At 43.6% G+C, this 21,199-nt stretch overlaps 1 protein-coding gene across 2 annotated transcripts in view; it reads right to left on the bottom strand.

Annotated features, from left to right (window-relative positions):
* The window catches only part of igdcc3 (immunoglobulin superfamily, DCC subclass, member 3), a 128,584-nt gene that overhangs the window by 32,567 nt on the left and 74,818 nt on the right, over positions 1-21,199 (bottom strand). For both annotated transcript variants that reach the window (XM_046346160.1, XM_046346161.1), the window contains exons 3-6: positions 15,305-15,449; positions 14,705-14,835; positions 14,342-14,479; positions 7,149-7,307 (exon numbers count right to left, since the gene is read on the bottom strand). In XM_046346160.1, coding sequence (XP_046202116.1) covers positions 7,149-7,307; positions 14,342-14,479; positions 14,705-14,835; positions 15,305-15,449 — 573 coding nt within the window. The remainder of the gene's footprint in view (positions 1-7,148; positions 7,308-14,341; positions 14,480-14,704; positions 14,836-15,304; positions 15,450-21,199) is intronic.

The raw sequence follows: 21,199 nt of genomic DNA, 5'->3' as shown, positions 1-21,199 counted from the left end.
GGGAACAGGGAATCTATTCACAAATGCAGACTACCTATTACAGAACACAAACGGAGTAGGAGAGGGAACAGGGAATCTATTCACAAATGCAGACTACCTATTACAGAACACAAACGGAGTAGGAGAGGGAACAGGGAATCTATTCACAAATGCAGACTACCTATTACAGAACACAAACGGAGGAGGAGAGGGAACAGGGAATCTATTCACAAATGCAGACTACCTATTACAGAACACAAACGGAGTAGGAGAGGGAACAGGGAATCTATTCACAAATGCAGACTACCTATTATAGAACACAAACGGAGGAGGAGAGGGAACAGGGAATCTATTCACAAATGCAGACTACCTATTATAGAACACAAACGGAGGAGGAGAGGGAACAGGGAATCTATTCACAAATGCAGACTACCTATTATAGAACACAAACGGAGGAGGAGAGGGAACAGGGAATCTATTCACAAATGCAGACTACCTATTACAGAACACAAACGGAGGAGGAGAGGGAACAGGGAATCTATTCACAAATGCAGACTACCTATTACAGAACACAAACGGAGGAGGAGAGGGAACAGGGAATCTATTCACAAATGCAGACTACCTATTATAGAACACAAACGGAGGAGGAGGAGAGGGAACAGGGAATCTATTCACAAATGCAGACTACCTATTACAGAACACAAACGGAGTAGGAGAGGGAACAGGGAATCTATTCACAAATGCAGACTACCTATTATAGAACACAAACGGAGGAGGAGAGGGAACAGGGAATCTATTCACAAATGCAGACTACCTATTACAGAACACAAACGGAGGAGGAGAGGGAACAGGGAATCTATTCACAAATGCAGACTACCTATTATAGAACACAAACGGAGGAGGAGAGGGAACAGGGAATCTATTCACAAATGCAGACTACCTATTACAGAACACAAACGGAGGAGGAGAGGGAACAGGGAATCTATTCACAAATGCAGACTACCTATTACAGAACACAAACGGAGGAGGAGAGGGAACAGGGAATCTATTCACAAATGCAGACTACCTATTATAGAACACAAACGGAGGAGGAGAGGGAACAGGGAATCTATTCACAAATGCAGACTACCTATTATAGAACACAAACGGAGTAAAAGGCAATGCAGTGCAGATACAGTATCTTTCCCCCGAAGGTCTTTCAGTATGGCACAATACACAACTACTGACCTTCAGCCTCCAGCCAATGATCCCTCCCTCCCTAGGAGTCATTCTTTCCCTCCTCTCTTTGAGCTATGAGCCATGCTCCGTTTGCGCTAATTGACACAGAGGTACAGGTAATGCAAATCTCTATTATCTCTTAATTAAACAGTGTTTAGTTTCGTCTCAAATTTGTGATTACGCTCCTCCCGGATCTGATCAGAGCTGTTGGTTGGTATTGCTGTTGGTGTACTTATCTCCCCTCATTATTCATAGCTACCCATATTATAAGTCATATCAATATTGTCATTTACGATAGGATGACTTGAGTTATTTTCCTAATAACTTCCTAGTGAGTGGGAAGACAATTAAGACTGCATTTATGGATCATCTAGTCGTAATTTACAACGAGATCATTCCCACAATCAGCAACTATTTTCCTTTCCACTCTCACATTAGCAGGTTTATTTGCCTGTCAGCTATCCTTCTGGTTCTAATTTTTCTATCTATACTATCTTCCTGTAAACAAACCCTCCCCTTTCTAGTTCTAGAGGGAACAGGGAATCTATTCACAAATGCAGACTACCTATTACAGAACACAAACGGAGGAGGAGAGGGAACAGGGAATCTATTCACAAATGCAGACTACCTATTACAGAACACAAACGGAGGAGGAGAGGGAACAGGGAATCTATTCACAAATGCAGACTACCTATTACAGAACACAAACGGAGGAGGAGAGGGAACAGGGAATCTATTCACAAATGCAGACTACCTATTACAGAACACAAAGAACACAAACGGAGGGAGGGGAGGGAATCTATTCACAAATGCAGACTACCTATTACAGAACACAAACGGAGGAGGAGGGAACAGGGAATCTATTCACAAATGCAGACTACCTATTACAGAACACAAACGGAGGAGGAGAGGGAACAGGGAATCTATTCACAAATGCAGACTACCTATTACAGAACACAAACGGAGTAGGAGAGGGAACAGGGAATCTATTCACAAATGCAGACTACCTATTACAGAACACAAACGGAGTAGGAGAGGGAACAGGGAATCTATTCACAAATGCAGACTACCTATTATTAGAACACAAACGGAGGAGGAGAGGGAACAGGGAATCTATTCACAAATGCAGACTACCTATTACAGAACACAAACGGAGGAGGAGAGGGAACAGGGAATCTATTCACAAATGCAGACTACCTATTACAGAACACAAACGGAGGAGGAGAGGGAACAGGGAATCTATTCACAAATGCAGACTACCTATTACAGAACACAAACGGAGGAGGAGAGGGAACAGGGAATCTATTCACAAATGCAGACTACCTATTATAGAACACAAACGGAGGAGGAGAGGGAACAGGGAATCTATTCACAAATGCAGACTACCTATTATAGAACACAAACGGAGGAGGAGAGGGAACAGGGAATCTATTCACAAATGCAGACTACCTATTATAGAACACAAACGGAGGAGGAGAGGGAACAGGGAATCTATTCACAAATGCAGACTACCTATTATAGAACACAAACGGAGGAGGAGAGGGAACAGGGAATCTATTCACAAATGCAGACTACCTATTATAGAACACAAACGGAACACAAAAATGCAGACTACCTATTATAGAACAGGAGGAGAGGGAACAGGGAATCTATTCACAAATGCAGACTACCTATTACAGAACACAAACGGAGGAGGAGAGGGAACAGGGAATCTATTCACAAATGCAGACTACCTATTATAGAACACAAACGGAGGAGGAGAGGGAACAGGGAATCTATTCACAAATGCAGACTACCTATTACAGAACACAAACGGAGGAGGAGAGGGAACAGGGAATCTATTCACAAATGCAGACTACCTATTATAGAACACAAACGGAGGAGGAGAGGGAACAGGGAATCTATTCACAAATGCAGACTACCTATTATAGAACACAAACGGAGGAGGAGAGGGAACAGGGAATCTATTCACAAATGCAGACTACCTATTATAGAACACAAACGGAGGAGGAGAGGGAACAGGGAATCTATTCACAAATGCAGACTACCTATTATAGAACACAAACGGAGTAAAAGGCAATGCAGTGCAGATACAGTATCTTTCCCCCGAAAGTCTTTCAGTATGGCACAATACACAACTACTGACCTTCAGCCTCCAGCCAATGATCCCTCCCTCCCTAGGAGTCATTCTTTCCCTCCTCTCTTTGAGCTATGAGCCATGCTCCGTTTGCGCTAATTGACACAGAGGTACAGGTAATGCAAATCTATATTACCTCTTAATTAAACAGTGTTTAGTTTCGTCTCAAATTTGTGATTACGCTCCTCCCGGATCTGATCAGAGCTGTTGGTTGGTATTGCTGTTGGTGTACTTATCTCCCCTCATTATTCATAGCTACCCATATTATACGTCATATCAATATTGTCATTTACGATAGGATGACTTGAGTTATTTTCCTAATAACTTCCTAGTGAGTGGGAAGACAATTAAGACTGCAATTATGGATCATCTAGTCGTAATTTACAACGAGATCATTCCCACAATCAGCAACTATTTTCCTTTCCACTCTCACATTAGCAGGTTTATTTGCCTGTCAGCTATCCTTCTGGTTCTAATTTTTCTATCTATACTATCTTCCTGTAAACAAACCCTCCCCTTTCTAGTTCTAGTTATTTAGCATCCTCTATCTATACTATCTTCCTGTAAACAAACCCTCCCCTTTCTAGTTCTAGTTATTTAGCATACTCTATCTATACTATCTTCCTGTAAACAAACCCTCCCCTTTCTATTTCTAGTTATTTAGCATCCTCTATCTAAACTATCTTCCTGTAAACAAACCCTCCCCTTTCTAGTTCTAGTTATTTAGCATCCTCTATCTAAACTATCTTCCTGTAAACAAACCCTCCTAGTTATTTAGCATCCTTATCTAGTTCTAGTTATTTAGCATCCTCTATCTAAACTATCTTCCTGTAAACAAACCCTCCCCTTTCTAGTTCTAGTTATTTAGCATCCTCTATCTAAACTATCTTCCTGTAAACAAACCCTCCCCTTTCTAGTTCTAGTTATTTAGCATCCTCTATCTATACTATCTTCCTGTAAACAAACCCTCCCCTTTCTAGTTCTAGTTATTTAGCAACCTCTTTCTATACTATCTTCCTGTAAACAAACCCTCCCCTTTCTAGTTCTAGTGATTTAGCATCCTCTATCTAAACTATCTTCCTGTAAACAAACCCTCCCCTTTCTAGTTCTAGTTATTTAGCAACCTCTTTCTATACTATCTTCTATTTCTAGTTATTTAGCATCCTCTATCTAAACTATCTTCCTCTGTAAACAAACCCTCCCCTTTCTAGTTCTAGTTATTTAGCATCCTCTATCTAAACTATCTTCCTGTAAACAAACCCTCCCCTTTCTAGTTCTAGTTATTTAGCATCCTCTATCTATACTATCTTCCTGTAAACAAACCCTCCCCTTTCTAGTTCTAGTTATTTAGCAACCTCTTTCTAACTTCCTCAAACCCTTTTTCTAGTTCTAGTGATTTAGCTATCTTCTTCCTGTAAACAAACCCCCCTCCTAGTTATTTAGCAACCTTTCTAGTTCTTCCTGTAAACAAACCCTCCCCTTTCTAGTTCTAGTGATTTAGCATCCTCTATCTAAACTATCTTCCTGTAAACAAACCCTCCCCTTTCTAGTTCTAGTTATTTAGCATCCTCTATCTAAACTATCTTCCTGTAAACAAACCCTCCCCTTTCTAGTTCTAGTTATTTAGCATCCTATACTATCTTCCTGTAAACAAACCCTCTTCCTAGTGATTTAACAAAACCTTCCTCAAACCCTTTCTAGTTCTAGTTATTTAATATCCTCTATCTTTTCCTTTTCTCATCTTAAGAGAAGAGGTGTTATGATGGTTTTATAATCTCAGCTATCTCTATACTGTGTGTCACCCTGTCAGTAAAAGTGTCGGGACCTGAAATTCACACCGTTCTAGGCACTGTGGTATGATGAGGATTAGGTTGGCTTTATCCTTCTATCCATCTCTCCCTCCATCTCACTTTTCATCTCTCCGTCTCCACCCTCATCTCTTTCTCTTTCTCTTTCTGTGTCCCTTTTCATCTCTCTCTCTCTCCATCTCTCTCTGTTTGCTCTATAGAGGCTATGTGTATGTGAGTAGGGCCTGGAGGGAAGGGCTGGAGGGAGGCGGGGGGGTGGTGGGTCAGGGAGAGTATTGATGTGCAATTGTGGTGTGGGTCTGATCAGCACTCTTTCCCTCATTCCCTCTCTATCTTTCTCTCTCCCTCTTTCAATCCCCTCCTCTCTCTCTCTCTCCCTACTCTCTATTACTCTCTTCCCCCAATCTCACTTCTTCCCTCCCCCTAATCTCTCCCACTCTCTCTTCTTCCTTCTCTCTCTCTCCCTACTCTCTCTTTTTCCATTTCTCTCTCTCTCCCCTCAGTTTCTCACTCTGAGGTAAATGAAGGGTAGTGCAGTGAGCAGAGGGCCGCTGTGCCAACCATCTGGCCAGGAAGATCACATCAATTCTCTTAAGAAACAGCCTACCTTACTCTGATCAAAACAGCCGGCCGGACAGCGGGAAGGAGTCACCTGTATGCTGCTCCTCAATACAGTCACTGAGGTCTTATCACCATAACAACCCTCTCATAGCAAGTCAGTCAGTCAGTCATATGGTTCCCGACTGTGACATACATCCACTGAGCCATGAGAATATGAAGCAATGCTGTTTGTAGGCTCTGTCCACAGCAAGGCTTTAGCCTTTTCGTTTCTTATCATAAAACACATGTATTGTATATCGCATCAGATCATTAGCTGAGGGCGCTTTCTAGTCTTCACTGATTGATAAAGAAACCATAGAAATTGACACATAATCAACAGCATGGCTTTCTTCCAGAGCCTTCTATAGCAGGGCCTTGTCTAACAATGGACAGGAAGATTAAATGAAATATTGACTGGGAGCAGTATTGCTATTGGCTGGGGCCAAGGGCAGGGCCCTTTGGCTGATAAGCATGCGGGGCACACGCTGAATGCTTCCTGCTTCGTTGGAAGGCCCTACCCACACTACTAACCACCTCCAATTGGTCAAATATGAGTAAGAAAATCACACAACGAATGAGACACACACACACATTTATTTTACTAACCTTGTGGGGACCTAAAATGTATTTCCATTCAAAATCACACACACTGTAATGCTCTGGGTGTCGTGGGTGTGAAGTCAAATGCAGGAGACAGAGTTCAATGCTGTGCGCCTTTTAATAGCACCAACGCACCACAGGGTGCTCACAAAAGTTACGTTCCCAAAACACAGGGAATCGAAAAATACAATGGAAAAATACACGACCAGGCACAAACACGTACCTCTACAACAGAGCCGAAGATTACAATGAAATAATCCCGCACAACAACCAGGCGGGCCGGCTGTCTAATAAAGACAAACTAATTAACATAAACAGGTGCTACCACTAAACATTACAAGGAGGGGGAGGAAAAACAATCAGTGGCAGCTAATAGGCTGGTGACGACGACCGCCGAGCTCCACCCGCCCGGGAAGGGGAAACACCCTCGGTCGAACTCGTGACACACACACACACACACCAGCGGAGGCTGGAGGGAGGAGCTATATGAGGACGGGCTCATTGTAATGGCTGGAATGGAATAAATGGAATGATATCAAACACATCAAACATATGGAAACCGCACATTTAACTCCGTCCCAATAGTACCATTCCAGCCATTACAATGAGCCTGTCCTCTTATAGCTCCTCCCACCAGCCTCCACTGACACACACACACACACACACACACACACACACACACACACACACACACACACACACACACACACACACACACACACACACACACACACACACACACACACACACACACACACACACACACACACACACAGACCTTACTGAGTGTGTGTGTAAAGGTTCACCTTGGACCACCAGACGTCCCTGAGCGGTTCTGCGTACACGGGTCCCTGGTTTGTTGGCAGCGCAGACGTAGACGCCAGAGTGCTGGACCCCGACATCTGTGATCATCAGGTTCCCTGTACCCAGCACCTGGATGCCCTCCACACCTATTGGACGGCCATCTGAGGAGAGAGGACAGAGTAGAGGAGAGGAGGAGAAAAGAGAAGAGGAGGGGAGGAAGGGAGTGGAGGCGAGTAGGGAATAGGAGAGGAGATTAAGTGAGGGAAGGGATAGAAATAAAGAGAGAGAGAAAGAGAGAGAGGAGGAGAGGAGTGAGATAGCAAATTAGCTGAGTTAGTTTAGAATATAAAAAATATGCCCTTTAAATATACACCAAAAGGCTATAAAAAAGGCTATAAAAATACCAAGGGAGATAAATGATTGATTAAACATACTATAATGTACACAAAGGATTAAACGCTGGAGAAGAGGAGATGCTATTTTAGTTCGCCCCATACCGCTGCAAAACACATTTCACAGTAAATATCAGAGCAGTTCTCACAAGTGTGACAGAGCACGTCTTGTGGGAATCACCATATTCACTACAAAGGTGGCAAACGAGGCGAGTGTATTGGGCGAGGGCCATGGGCCACGCCGACAACAGCCAGTCACACAGAGGAACTATGTTGCCATGACTACATTGTGTGTTAGTGTGTGTGATTGTATGTGTGTGTGAGGGAGTCTGTTATACCTCCCCGGCCCCATCCACCCCGCTCTGACAGGCTAGTGACACACACACACACACACACACACACCCACCCACATACATACACACACACACCGGTTTGATCTCATGGTTTGACAACGCCCTCTACTGCCTTAGGCACACCCTGCTTTAAAATGGGGGAAATGCCCTCTGAGCAGGCAGAGCTACATGGATAAGCTTGGCTGCCACTCCCCTCTGTCCCTCCATCAAATACCCTGTCCTGCTCTCCATCTCTTCCTATTTCAATGGCCTTATACTGGGGGTAGGACCAACAAAGACATGGCACAGCCAAAGATATTTCAGTCCCCCTTTATATTTGTAACATCTGCGTCCTGTGTGTCCCACCTTAGAGTGTTAAAGGGCTGTGCGGGGGACATGGCCGCAATGCTAAAAGCCTGCAGAGAAAGCAGACTGGCCATCCTCCTCTCCTCACATCTTCAAACAGACAGCTAGCAGACAGCTAGCAGACAGCTAGCCAGCCAGCCAGAGACTGGGGCCATATGGCCTTGCCCAGGCCTTTTATAGGAGTGCAACACACATCTCCTCTGTGAACACTGTGTGCATCTGAGCAGAGCCACAACAAGGAAAGGGAGGGTCATTTGGAAACATTCCACAAAACCGGGACCTCGACAAGACAATGCACTGTGGGATGAAGAGAAACATGAGAATGGAAAAAGGTGGACAGTAATTCCAGAGTTCACGAGAATGCCTTGAAACAAAAATATACAAACCTCAGCCCTTTCCGTGTTCGTGTAGCTGCAACAAACAGCACCAGCAGTGGGCTGTAGGCTACAGGATTTTCAGTAGAACATAGGAACCTATTATTCAGACGTATTTACAATCCAATTGAAACAGCCTGGTCAGCTAAGTCAGCCAGTGGAGTTTCCTATTGACTGTAGTAGAAGCTATGGCTAGTACAGTATAACTTAAACATGCTCCATGGTACTATTAAGTGCAAGCCTCAGGCTCTCAGCCTGACCCTCCCACTCCCAGCCCCAGTCCAGTGTCATAACTAAAGGAGTGGCTAAACAACTGTGAACCATATAATGGCCGTTATTACCCCTCTACAATAAGCCTGACTCAAGTCGGGCTAGCTGCTGAGTGAACTGTAAAATCAACAGAGTTGGACACAGTTTACATTTCCTCCTTGGCTACCTCTTATCTCTCCAGACACACTCATTCTCACAGAAACTTGATTTCTCTCTCTCTCTCTCTTTCGATCTGTGTGTGTGTGTGTGTGTGTGTGTGCGTGTGCGTGTGCGCGTGTGCGTGTGTGTGTGTGTGTGTGCGTGTGTGTGTGTGTGTGTGTGCGTGTGTGTGTGTGTGTGTGTGTGTGCGTGTGTGTGTGTGTGTGCGTGTGTGTGTGTGTGTGTGTGTGTGTGTGTGTGTGTGTGTGTGTGTGTGTGTGTGTGTGTGTGTGTGTGTGTGTGTGTGTGTGTGTGTGCAGCTATCTCTATGTCAGTCTGTAATGTAGTTAGTGTCAAAGCGTAGCCCAGAGAGCACCAGTGCTGATGAATGAAAAGCTCCAAACAAACTCTGGCATTAAGGAATGACTGATGTGAATCTATTAAATTAATTATGCAGCTTATTCCCACGCCTTCACTCCCTGTAATCTAATACACGGAAATCCAGAGGCGTCATGCCCACAAGGAGATGTGCCCCCTCAGATTTGTCCTGTTTTTAAATTTTTCAGATATTAAATTAATTACTCAACTTAATTGAGCCGGGGATGGGCAGGACTCGCAGGAGGAATGTTTGTAAATTAATTTGCTCAAGGTATGTAGCTTATGCATTCATTCTTGATTAATAAATAAAACAAAACATTTTGTTGTTTCTCTGTAATACTAGCGACCAAGCAATTTTATGAAGTTGGCTTTAGCCAGCCAGCTAGATAGGTTCCCAGTCTCCCAACCTCATAATTAGCTACCGAGCCATTTCAAGTTATTAATCAAGATAGAGTAGCTTGTCTAACTAACTCTGCTGGCAAGCCTGCAGGCAAGGTTGCTAGACTTTAGAAAATACTAAAACCGTTTTAATTATTGGGCTATTGTACTATATACCGGTGTGGCAGTTGTAGTAAACTCATATGGCATAAAAGTTCTTAATGCTGCAATATATCACTTTTGGGCAACTTGACCGAATTCACATAGAAATGTGAGTAATAGATATGTCATTCTCATCGAAAGCAATTCTAAGAAGCGGTTGATCAGTTCTATGTGCGCTATTTCTATGCCTCCCCATTCTTAAGTTCCGTTTTTGCGGAACGGCGTATTGCTTTCGCCATATTGTACACCAACTTCAAACAGTTGAAAATACAAAGACATATTTCACAGCGGTTTAGATTGTACAATGATTCTCTACACTATGCATTGCTAGTTTTGTCACAAACTGAAATTGGGTGAACTATTCTAATTTTAGCAAACAGGAAATGGCAGAGCAATTTTTTTTGGCATATTGCACCTTTAAAGAATCGATGTACATAATGAATTAAAATGACAACTGAAAAGCTAAAGAGGAATGCTTAGATAACCTATGCAGAAAAATATACATAGAGATGGTGCCGACAGACATGGTAGCTCTGCTTTCAGCTCCTAAGCAACTTTGCAGTATCTATTTTTTTTGTGTGTTATTTCTTACATTATTAGCCCACACATTTTGTGTTATTACATACAGACGGAAATAACTTTTGGATATCAGAGTGGCGGTAACACACCAGATCCTTCGTTCGCACCTCCCAGGTGAATTTAACTTATCCCAGAGGCTGTTCCAATACGCTGCCGGCAGAGAGCGGTATTCGGAGTGCACTTCTAGTCTGACTCAGGAGGCATGCACACCATCCACCGCTTCCGAGTATATTAATAATATAACAATAAATAAACAATAAAGTAGACAAGCTCAGGGCGAGGATCTACTTCCAGAGAGACATCAGCGACTGTAACATGCTCTGTTTCATGGAACCATGGCTCTCTCCGGATATACTGTCCCCGTTGTTAAAGCTGCCTGTGCAACTCGGTCCAGGACTTCCTGATGGGCTGCCCCAGGTGGTGAAGGTAGGATACAACACCTCCACTTTGCTACTCAACACAGGGGCCCCACAAGGGTTCATGCTCAGCCCCCTCCTGTACTCCCTGTACACCCATGACTGCGTGGCCACACACGGCTCCAACTCAATCATCAAGTTTGCAGATGACACAACAGTAGTATGCCTGATTACCAACAATGATGAGACAGCCTACAGGGAGGAGGTGAGGGCCCTGGCAGAGTGGTGCCAGGAAAATAACCTCTCCCTCAACATCAACAAAATGGAGCTGATCGTGGACTTCAGGAAACAGCAGAGGGAGCACGCCCCTATCCACATCGACAGTGGAGAAGGTAAAAATCTTCAAGATGGTCGGCGTACACATCAGTGACGATCTGAAATGGTCCACCCACACAGACAGTGTGGCGAAGAAGTTGCAACAGCGCCTCTTCAACCTCAGGAGATTGAATAAATTTGACTTGGCCTCTAAGACCTTCACAAACTTTTACAGATGCACAATTGAGAGCATCCCGTCGGACTGTATCACCGCCTGGTGCGGCAACTGCACCGCCCGCAACCACAGGGCTCTCCAGAGGGTGGTGCGGTCTGCCCAACGTATCCCCGGGGGCACACTGCCTGCCCTCCAGGACACCTAGAGCACCCGATGTCACAAAAAAGATCCAAAAAAGATCTTCAAGGACATTAACCACCCAAGCCACGGCCTGTTCACCCTGCTATCATCCAGAAGGCGAGGTCAGTAAAGGTGCATCAAAGCTGGGACAGAGAGACTGAAAAACAGATTCTATCTCAAGGTCATCAGTCTGGCTTGGGGGCAGTATTTCGACATCTGGATGAGAAGCGTGCCCAAAGTAAACTGCCTGTTACTCAGGCCCAGAAGCTAGGATATGCATATATTTGTAGATATGGATAGAAAACACACTAAAGTTTCCAAAACTGTTAAAATAATGTCTGTGAGTATAACATAACTGATATGGCAGGCGAAAACCTGAGGAAATTCCATCCAGGAAGTGGGATTTTTTTGATGTGGGTACTTTGCCTATAGAGTATCTAAATGGTTAAGACCCAGATTGTAGTTCCCATGGCTTCCACTAGATGTTAACAGTCTTTAGACATGGTTTCAGGCTTGTTTTCTGAAAAATGAAGAAGAATGAGACCATTCTCTCAGTGGACTGAGGAAGAACGCAGAGCTGGTTTGCTCACGTGACCGATTGCGCGCCCTTCCCTGTTTTTCCTTTCTATTGAATACGCTATTGTCCGGTTGAAATATTATTGATTATTTAGACAATTGACAACCTGAGGAATAATTATAAACATAGTTTGACATGTTTCGACAAACTTTACCAGTACTATTAGGATGTATTCGTCTGCATGTTTTGACCGCCTTTGAGCCTGTGGATTACTGAACAAAATGCGCCAACAAAACTGAGTTTTTGGGATATAAAGAGGGACCTATCGAACAAAACAAACATTTATTGTGTAGCTGGGAATCTTGTGGCCGCAACCATATGAAGATATTCAAAGGTAAGTGATTAATTTGATCGCTATTTCTGACTTTTGTAATTCCTTTAATTGGTTGTAAAATGTTTGTATGCTTTTGTAAGCGGGGCGCTATGCTCAGATAATCGCATGGTATGCTTTCGTCGTAAAGCCTTTTTGAAATCTGGATTAACAAGAAATTAATCTTTAAGCCGATGTATAACACTTGTATTTTTTATGAATGTTTATTATGACTATTTCTGTATTTTGAATTTGGCGCTCTGCAATTTCACCGGATGTTGTCGAGGTGGGTCGCTAGCGGAACGCCTGCGCCAGAAAGGTTAAATAGCCATCAGTAGCGGGCTACCACCCGGTTACTTAATCCCACAATTTAAAGGCTGCTGCCCTATGTACATAGACTAGAATCACTGGTCACTTTAATAATGTTTACATACTGCTTTACTCATCTCATATGTATATACTGTATTCTATTCCACTGTATTTTAGTCAATGCCATTCCGACATTGCTCCTTATCTTAATATTGATATATTTCTTAATTGCATTCTTTACTTTTAGATTTGTGTGTATTGTTGTGAATTGTTAGATATTACTACCCTGTTGGAGCTAGGAACACAAGCATTTCACTACACCCACAATAACATCTGGTAAATATGTGACCAATAAAATTTGATTTGATTTGAGATTTTTTTTAAACATAAAATTAGACATAAATGATTATGGCTCTAGATTGTTTCATTTTTTTTTTTAAACAGGTGTTTAACGTACTTTGTGCCCCCTCTAAAATAGTGGTTGCATGCTGCTGCTGAAATCCCATCCCGTCAGCATTTAATTACAGCAACATTGTGCAAGGCAATATCCACAATCTGATTATAGCTCCTCTCTGGTTGGGGAGGGGCTGCAATTTACATTTTGAACAGCAAATCAGATTGGATAATAGCTTAGAAAAACAAATATCTGATTCCAAAATTGGTAGTGGCAAAGTTTGAGTGATAGCCAAGAGGAACGTGTGAAGTGTGGGGGGCTGAATCCTGCCTGGGCTCAACACCTCTAAGCAATTACGGTGGATCCCCCACCGTGTGTCACTTACTCACTTTCGCGGTTCCTCTCTACCAGGAGAGTAAAGAATGTATTCATCAAAAAATAAGATTGTGTTTAGCCCCCAAAGACTCATATAGGCTGCAATCCCCTACTTCATTTGTACATAAGATGAATGTTCTATTAGACATGACGTAAAAGAACATACTACACGTATGTACACAATGCAGAGATGAGCTAACCCAGACACACATACATACATGCACACGTCCGCAAACACACAAACATCAATGCACATGCACATCCACACAACTGCACGTGCGTACAAAAACTCACACAAATACACACTGGACAGCAGTAGCCTACTTAATCACTGTGCTGTACAACATTAGAAGCAGCCACTGAACACTCCATTTTTCCTCCCTTCATTTATATCAAGGTCAGCAAGATAATGTCTGGTAAATAGGCTTTCAACCATCTGGGAAACAATGGGCTCCGTGCACGCTGTGAACGCAGCATGCCATGACCAATTTCACACACAAAGCCGCCCTATCTTATTGTATCAGAATGTCCCATTTAACAGAATGTCCTCTTCAATCTTTGTATTTTGCCTGTGTGCTTTAGGTAAATGTATATATAATTCAGCTATACTACTATGGTGACGTGTTTTTCTATCAGCTGCAATAGTGATGTATTTCAAGTCGGGTTTCGGATGATTGCAAACTAGACAAGCAATCTAACACGGAACCTTATGGAAGATAGAAGGGTTCTATAGCCCTTAAGGCCTGAGAGGCAGGGGGGTTTAATGCCTGTGCAGCAACCCTGTAGGCTGCAGCTTTGATTGGATGTAAAAGAGAAGGCGGGGTTTTGGTCTTACCAAGCCTGCTCCATGACACGATGGGGCGGGGATATCCTGTAGCAACACATTCCAAGATGGCCGTCTGGTGAACGGTGAGAGTGAGGTTTTCAGGACCCACGAGGATCATGGGCTCTTTGTAAACAGAAGACTGGGAGACTGGGGGAAAGAGGGGGGGGGGGTGACGCAAGCGTAAGTGTGCGAGAGCTTTATGGATTGCAACATTTAATTGGATTTCACTGTCGCCCATCATCTCCAGCGCGAGCATCGTGGCGGTGAGGCTGTGTGAGATGATGCATGGCCACATATTTGTGGGTGGGTGGGTATCCAGGGAAGGTGTGTATGTGTGTGTGTACATATGTATGTACGTAGGACTATTGAGACCTGAGACGGTGAGGCCAGCCCCGGCACTGTGCTTTACTCCTGCACTGTTGTGGGCCACACAGCAGAACACACCACTATCCTCCTGACGCAGACCGGTGATCTGCAGAACACCAGTGGGGAGCAGGGTATACCTGACAGAGAGAAGGAATGGGAGGAGGGTGGGGGAGAGAGAGAGGGTGGGGGAGGGAGGGCAGAGAGAGAAAGGGAAAGAGAGAGAGGGAGGGGGAGAGAGAGGGTGGGGGAGGGAGGGCAGAGAGAGAAAGGGAAAGAGAGAAAAAAAGAGAGGGGGGAAGAGAGAGATAGAGGGAGAGAAAAAGAAAGAGAATCAAGGGAGTAGATCATTGTTTGCTTAATTAAGTGTGTTTACACACTCAACGTAAACTCCATTTCAAACAGCTAGACAGACACAAGGGAGGCTACAGCACACTGGATACCAGGTGGTGAGGTTTGGCAGGGTAACAGTTAAGTGAAAGTTGTGAAGCTGCTACAGTGAATTTGCTTCTAGACAAGACAGATTTTTGTGTGCAGGTACAGTGGACCTACAGTAGTTGGTAGGGACAGCTGAGGTGATTAACACAGAGGAACCCTACTTTACTGTACCTCTCATCCTTAGTGTCCACGGAGCGGCCATCTTTCTCCCAGCTGATGGCAGGCTCAGGCAGGCCGTGAATCTGGCACTGGAACCGCCCAACGCCCGCCTCCTCCGCACGCACTGACCGCGGCTGGACATGGAACTCTGCCATCGCTGGAGAGAGGGGAGATGCAGCGGTCAATTCAATGTTTGAAAACCTACGCAAAATTTTCTTTTTTTCCAGAGCATCTTTCATATATTGCTGCCATGTATAGTAACAGTGTACTACTGTCCCAAACTAAGTGGCACACCAACCCAGTTAATCATAACCAATTACCAGGGAGGTGTTACCTACAGTTTATTCGTCTTTTTATACCCATTCCCGCACTGGAAGGCAATTCACTTAATGTAAAAAAATATATATATTTAAAAAAAGGAAATAACGGCTCCATCTTTCAGTGGAATGAGTCATAATCCAGTGGCTTTATCTAAAGCAACACTGGGCAGCTCTTAACCTTGAGCAGACACATTGCGACAGCAGTCTGACTAGGGCAGGGAGCTGCCATGTGGTTAGGTAATTACCTGTGTTCTGCTGTCAGCAATCACTGTACAGGAAACCCTAGTGATCATTACCCCTAGTTCTAGGGGAAAGTCTGTGTTTGGATAATCTGGCCCTCATCAGTGACACAGTAAATGAAAGGTTCCTAGTTAGCCGTGACACTGAGTAAATCAGAGGCTACTAGTTAGCTTCGGATCATACCCTATTTTTTTATTTAAATTGTACCTTTATTTAACTAGGCAAGTCAGTTAAGAACAAATTATTATTTTCAATGACAGCCTAGGATCAGTGGGTTAACTGCCTTGTTCAGGAGTAGAACAACAGATTTTTACCTTGTCAGCCTAGGCTGACAGATTTTCACCTTGTCAGGGATTTGATTTTGCAACCTTTCAGTTACTAGTCCAATGCTCTAACCGCCCCTATGCTATGCTAACAAACACAGCTGGGCTCAGAGAGAGAGAGAGAGAGACCGCTGACAACAAAGAGTAAAGAGTAAACACTGAACCACTGTAGTGAGTGCTCCATCAGGTGGGGAGGGACATTTATATACATACAGTAGGGTTCTGGGGGAGGCCAGGACTGCAGATGTACTGTAGTGCTGTGGCCAAACAATCAATCAGCCAGATCAGCCAGGCACTTCGCTCCCTGAACTAGATCAAGTAAGTCCAATTAGCTCCCTTACTGTGCCCAGTGATTAAACAGTATGGTCAAATAGAGGAAGGGGGCAGGTGAGAGAGGACAGTGATGTGGGGAAGTAAAGGGCCAGGTGGAAGAGGACAGATATTTAGGGAAGGAAAGGGCCAGGTGGAAGAGGACAGAGATTTAGGGAAGGAAGGGGCCAGGTTGAAGAGGACAGTGATGTAGGGAAGGAAAGGGCCAGGTGGAAGAGGACTGTGATGTAGGGGAGGAAGGGGCATTTGAAATAATGCTATAATTTCACAAAATGTTACAACAACAGAGAGCACGCGGTTGTTCTCAGGGTGCTATTCTAACAGCAGCCTAGGCTAATAACAGACTAAGCTAACAGTAGCCTAGGCTAACAGCAGACTAGGCTAACAGCTGCCTAGGCTAACAGCAGACTAAGCTAACAGCTGCCTAGGCTAACAGCTGCCTAGGCTAACAGCAGACTAGGCTAACAGCCGACTAAGCTAACAGTAGCCTAGGCTAACAGCAGAAGTGAAGGAGAAGTCTGACGTTCGCCATCATTCTGTTCAACTGATTATGTTAACAAAAACGTTTTCCGGTGAGTGTTTTGCATTGATTAGTGTCAGTCTTGTGGACTGCCTGTAGGTTAATCACTATTTGAATGCGGGGGAAATAGCACACCGTTGTCTGGGCTACATGCGATAGGATAGTAGAATGCATTGTCATGTAAAACGCAACCCATAACCCATTGCCCATGAGAGAGAAAATGAGCTTAAAATAAAAAAAATCACTTTGTGCGTCCTCAGAACTGTAGACTACATTTCCAGTGTGCAACTGTAAACAATGCACTGTCAAAGCCACGTGAGGACTGAAACAGCAGTAGCTGAATGCACCGTACATAAACACTACATTCTAAAGTTTGTTGTTTTATTAAATTAAGCATTTCAAATGTCATGGTATATCCTTGTGTGTAACAATATAACACGGACAATTTAATTTAATTTAAACAACTCTTTTAAAATAGGCGACCCAATAAAAAATTTTTAAAAACGAATAATGTCATAGGTGTTTGAATACTCAGTATTCAGATATCCGGATATTTGATTAACCGACCTCATCCCTAATGTAGGGTAGACGTTACTCACATGGATATAGGAGAATAGTATGAGAAGTGATGCATATAATGTATAGCCTAGATTGCATCATATAGGATCCATTCCAATTCCATCTGATTGAATGATTATACAGTGATGTAGCCTACCTTAAAGTGCTTTCAAAAATGCTACAGGGTGAGATTCAACATCAAAACCTTTGAAGGTCTCCTGTATCCTCATGCGCTTCAAAGACCCCAATACAACCTTACTTAATGGAACTGACAGTCCAGTCTGGCTCACTCCAATTGTTAACACATACTGTATCAGTGTAAAGCAAACCTCCCCAGAATGACAACACACATAGCCACAGTGAATTTGTTGACTTCCATAGGTGTAAATTGACATTTGGGGCGATCTCGCTTTATACATGTAAAATATATGTTTTTTTAATTTCACCTTTATTTAACCAGGTAGGCCAGTTGAGAACAAGTTCTCATTTACAACTGCGACCTGGCCAAGATGAAGCAAAGCAGTGCGACAAAAACACCAACACAGAGTTACACATGGGATAATCAAATGTACAGTCAATAACACAATAGAACATCTGTATACAGTGTGTGCAAATGAAGTAACGAGGTAAGACAAGAAATAGCCAATGGTGGCAAAGTATTTATAATTTAGCAATTAACACTGGAGTGATATATGTGCAGATGAGGATGTGCAAGTAGAAATACTGGTGTGCAAAAGAGCAGAAATATAAATAAATAAATATATATACTGTATATATATATGGAGATGAGGTAGGTAGTTGGTTGGATGGGCTATTTACAGATGGGCTGTGTATAGCTGCAGCGATCGGTAAGCTGCTCTGACAGCCAATGCTTGAAGTTAGTGAGGGAGATATAAGTTTCCAACTTCAGTGATTTTTGCAATTAATTCCAGTCATTGGCAGCGGAGAACTGGAAGGAAAGGTGGCCAAACGAGGTGTTGGCTTTGTGGATGACAGTGAAATATACCTGCTGGAGTGTGTGCTACGGGTGGGTGCTGCTATGGTGACCAGTGAGCTGAGATAAGGCGGAGCTTTACCTAGCAAAGACTTATAAATGACCTGGAGCCAGTGGGTTTGGCGCCGAATATGTAGCGAGGACCAGCCAATGAGAGCATACAGGTCGCAATGGTGGGTAGTATATGGGGCTTTGGTGACAAAATGGATGGCATTATGATAGACTGCATCCAATTTGCTGAGTAGAGTGTTGGAGGCTATTTTGTAAATAACATCGCCGAAGTCAAGGATCGGCAGGATTCAGTTTTACGAGGGTATGTTTTTGGCAGCATGAGTGAAGGAGGCCTTGTTGCGAAATAGGAAGCCAATTATATATTTAATTTTGGATTGGAGATTTTTTTTGGAACCTTAATTTAACTAGGCAAGTCAGTTATGAACAAATTCTTATTTTCAATGACAGCCTAGGAACAGTGGGTTAACTGCCTTACTCAGGGGCAGAACAACAGATTTGTACCTTGTCAGTTCGGGGATTTGATCTTGCAACCTTTCGGTTACTAGTTCAATGCTCTAACCACTAGGCTACGCTGCTGATGCTTAATATGAGTCTGGAAGGAGAGTTTACAGTCTAGCCAGACACCTAGGTATTTATAGTTGTCCACATATTCTAAGTCAGAACCGTCCAGAGTATTGATGCTAGGCGGGCGGGCAGGTGCGGGCAGCGATCGGTTGAAGAGCATGCATTTAGTTTCACTAGCATTGGAGGCCACGGAAGGAGTGTTGTATGGCATTAAAGCTTGTTTGGAGGTTTGTTAACACAGTGTCCAAAGAAGGACCAGATGTATACAGAATGGTGTCGTCTGCGTAGAGGTGGATCAAAGAATCACCCGCAGCAAGAGTGACATCGTTGATATACAGTGGGTCAAATATGTATTTAGTCAGCCACCAATTGTGCAAGTTCTCCCACTCATCGTAGGTACACTTCAACTATGACAGACAAAATGAGAGAAAAAAATCCAGAAAATCACATTGTAGGATTTTTTATGAATTTATCTTAAAATTATGGTGGAAAATAAGTATTTGGTCACCTACAAACAAGCAAGATTTCTGGCTCTCACAGACCTGTAACTTCTTCTTTAAGAGGCTCCTCTGTCCTCCACTCATTACCTGTAATAATGGCACCTGTTTGAACTTGTTATCAGTATAAAAGACACCTGTCCACAACCTCAAACAGTCACACTCCAAACTCCACTATGGCCAAGACCAAAGAGCTGTCAAAGGATACCAGAAACAAAATTGTAGACCTTCACCAGGCTGGGAAGACTGAGTCTGCAATAGGTAAGAAGCTTGGTTTGAAGAAATCAAATGTGGGAGCAATTATTAGGAAATGGAAGACATACAAGACCACTGATAATCTCCCTCGATCTGGGCTCCACGCAACAATTCACCCCGTGGGGTCAAAATGATCACAAGAACGGTGAGCAAAAATCCCAGAACCACACGGGGGGACCTAGTGAATGACCGGCAGAGAGCTGGGACCAAAGTAACAAAGCCTACCATCAGTAACACGCTACGCCGCCAGGGACTCAAATCCTGCAGTGCCAGACGTGTCCCCCTGCTTAAGCCAGTACATGTCCAGGCCCGTCTGAAGTTTGCTAGAGAGCATTTGGATAATCCAGAAGATGAAACGTGGCTGGGTCTTTCAGCATGACAATGATCCCAAACACACCGCCCGGGCAATGAAGGAGTGGCTTCGTAAGAAGCATTTCAAGGTTCTGGAGTGGCCTAGCCAGTCTCCAGATCTCATCCCCATAGAAAATCTTTGGAGGGAGTTGAAAGTCCGTGTTGCCCAGCAACAGACCCAAAACATCACTGCTCTAGAGGAGATCTGCATGGAGGAACGGGCCAAAATACCAGCAACAGTGTGTGAAAACCTTGTGAAGACAGAAAACATTTGACCTCTGTCATTGCCAACAAAGGGTATATAACAAAGTATTGAGATAAACTTTTGTTATTGACCAAATACTTATTTTCCACCATAATTTGCAAATAAATTCATTAAAAATCATACAATGTGATTTTTTAAATTCTCATTTTGTCTGTCATAGTTGAAGTGTACCTATGATGAAAATTACAGGCCTCTCTCATCTTTTTAAGTGGGAGAACTTGCACAATTGGTGGCTGACTAAATACTGTTTTGCACCACTGTATACAGAGAAAAGAGTTGGCCCGAGAATTGAACCCTGTGGCACCCCCATAGAGACTGCCAGAGGTCCGGACAACAGGCCCTCAGATTTGACACACTGAACTCTATCTGAGAAGTAGTTAGTGAACCAGGCAAGGCAGTCATTAGAGAAACCAAGGCTGTTGAGTCTGCCGATAAGAATACAGTGATTGACAGAGTCGAAAGCCTTGGCTAGATGGATGAAAAGATGGCTGCACATTGCTGTTTTTTATCGATGGTGGTTATGATATCGTTTAGGACCTTGAGTGTGGCTGAAGTGCACCCGTGACCAGCTCGGAAACCGGACTGCATAGCGGAGAAGGTACGGTGGGATTCGAGATGGTAGGTGATCTGCTTGTTCACTTGGCTTTCGAAGACTTTAGAAAGGCAGGGCAGGATGGA

This window comes from Oncorhynchus gorbuscha, linkage group LG04 (genome assembly GCF_021184085.1).
Source record: "Oncorhynchus gorbuscha isolate QuinsamMale2020 ecotype Even-year linkage group LG04, OgorEven_v1.0, whole genome shotgun sequence".
Taxonomy (NCBI): Eukaryota; Metazoa; Chordata; class Actinopteri; order Salmoniformes; family Salmonidae; genus Oncorhynchus; species Oncorhynchus gorbuscha.
The sequence above is the reverse complement of the archived record's forward strand: the minus strand, read 5'-3'. Positions and strand labels throughout refer to the sequence as shown.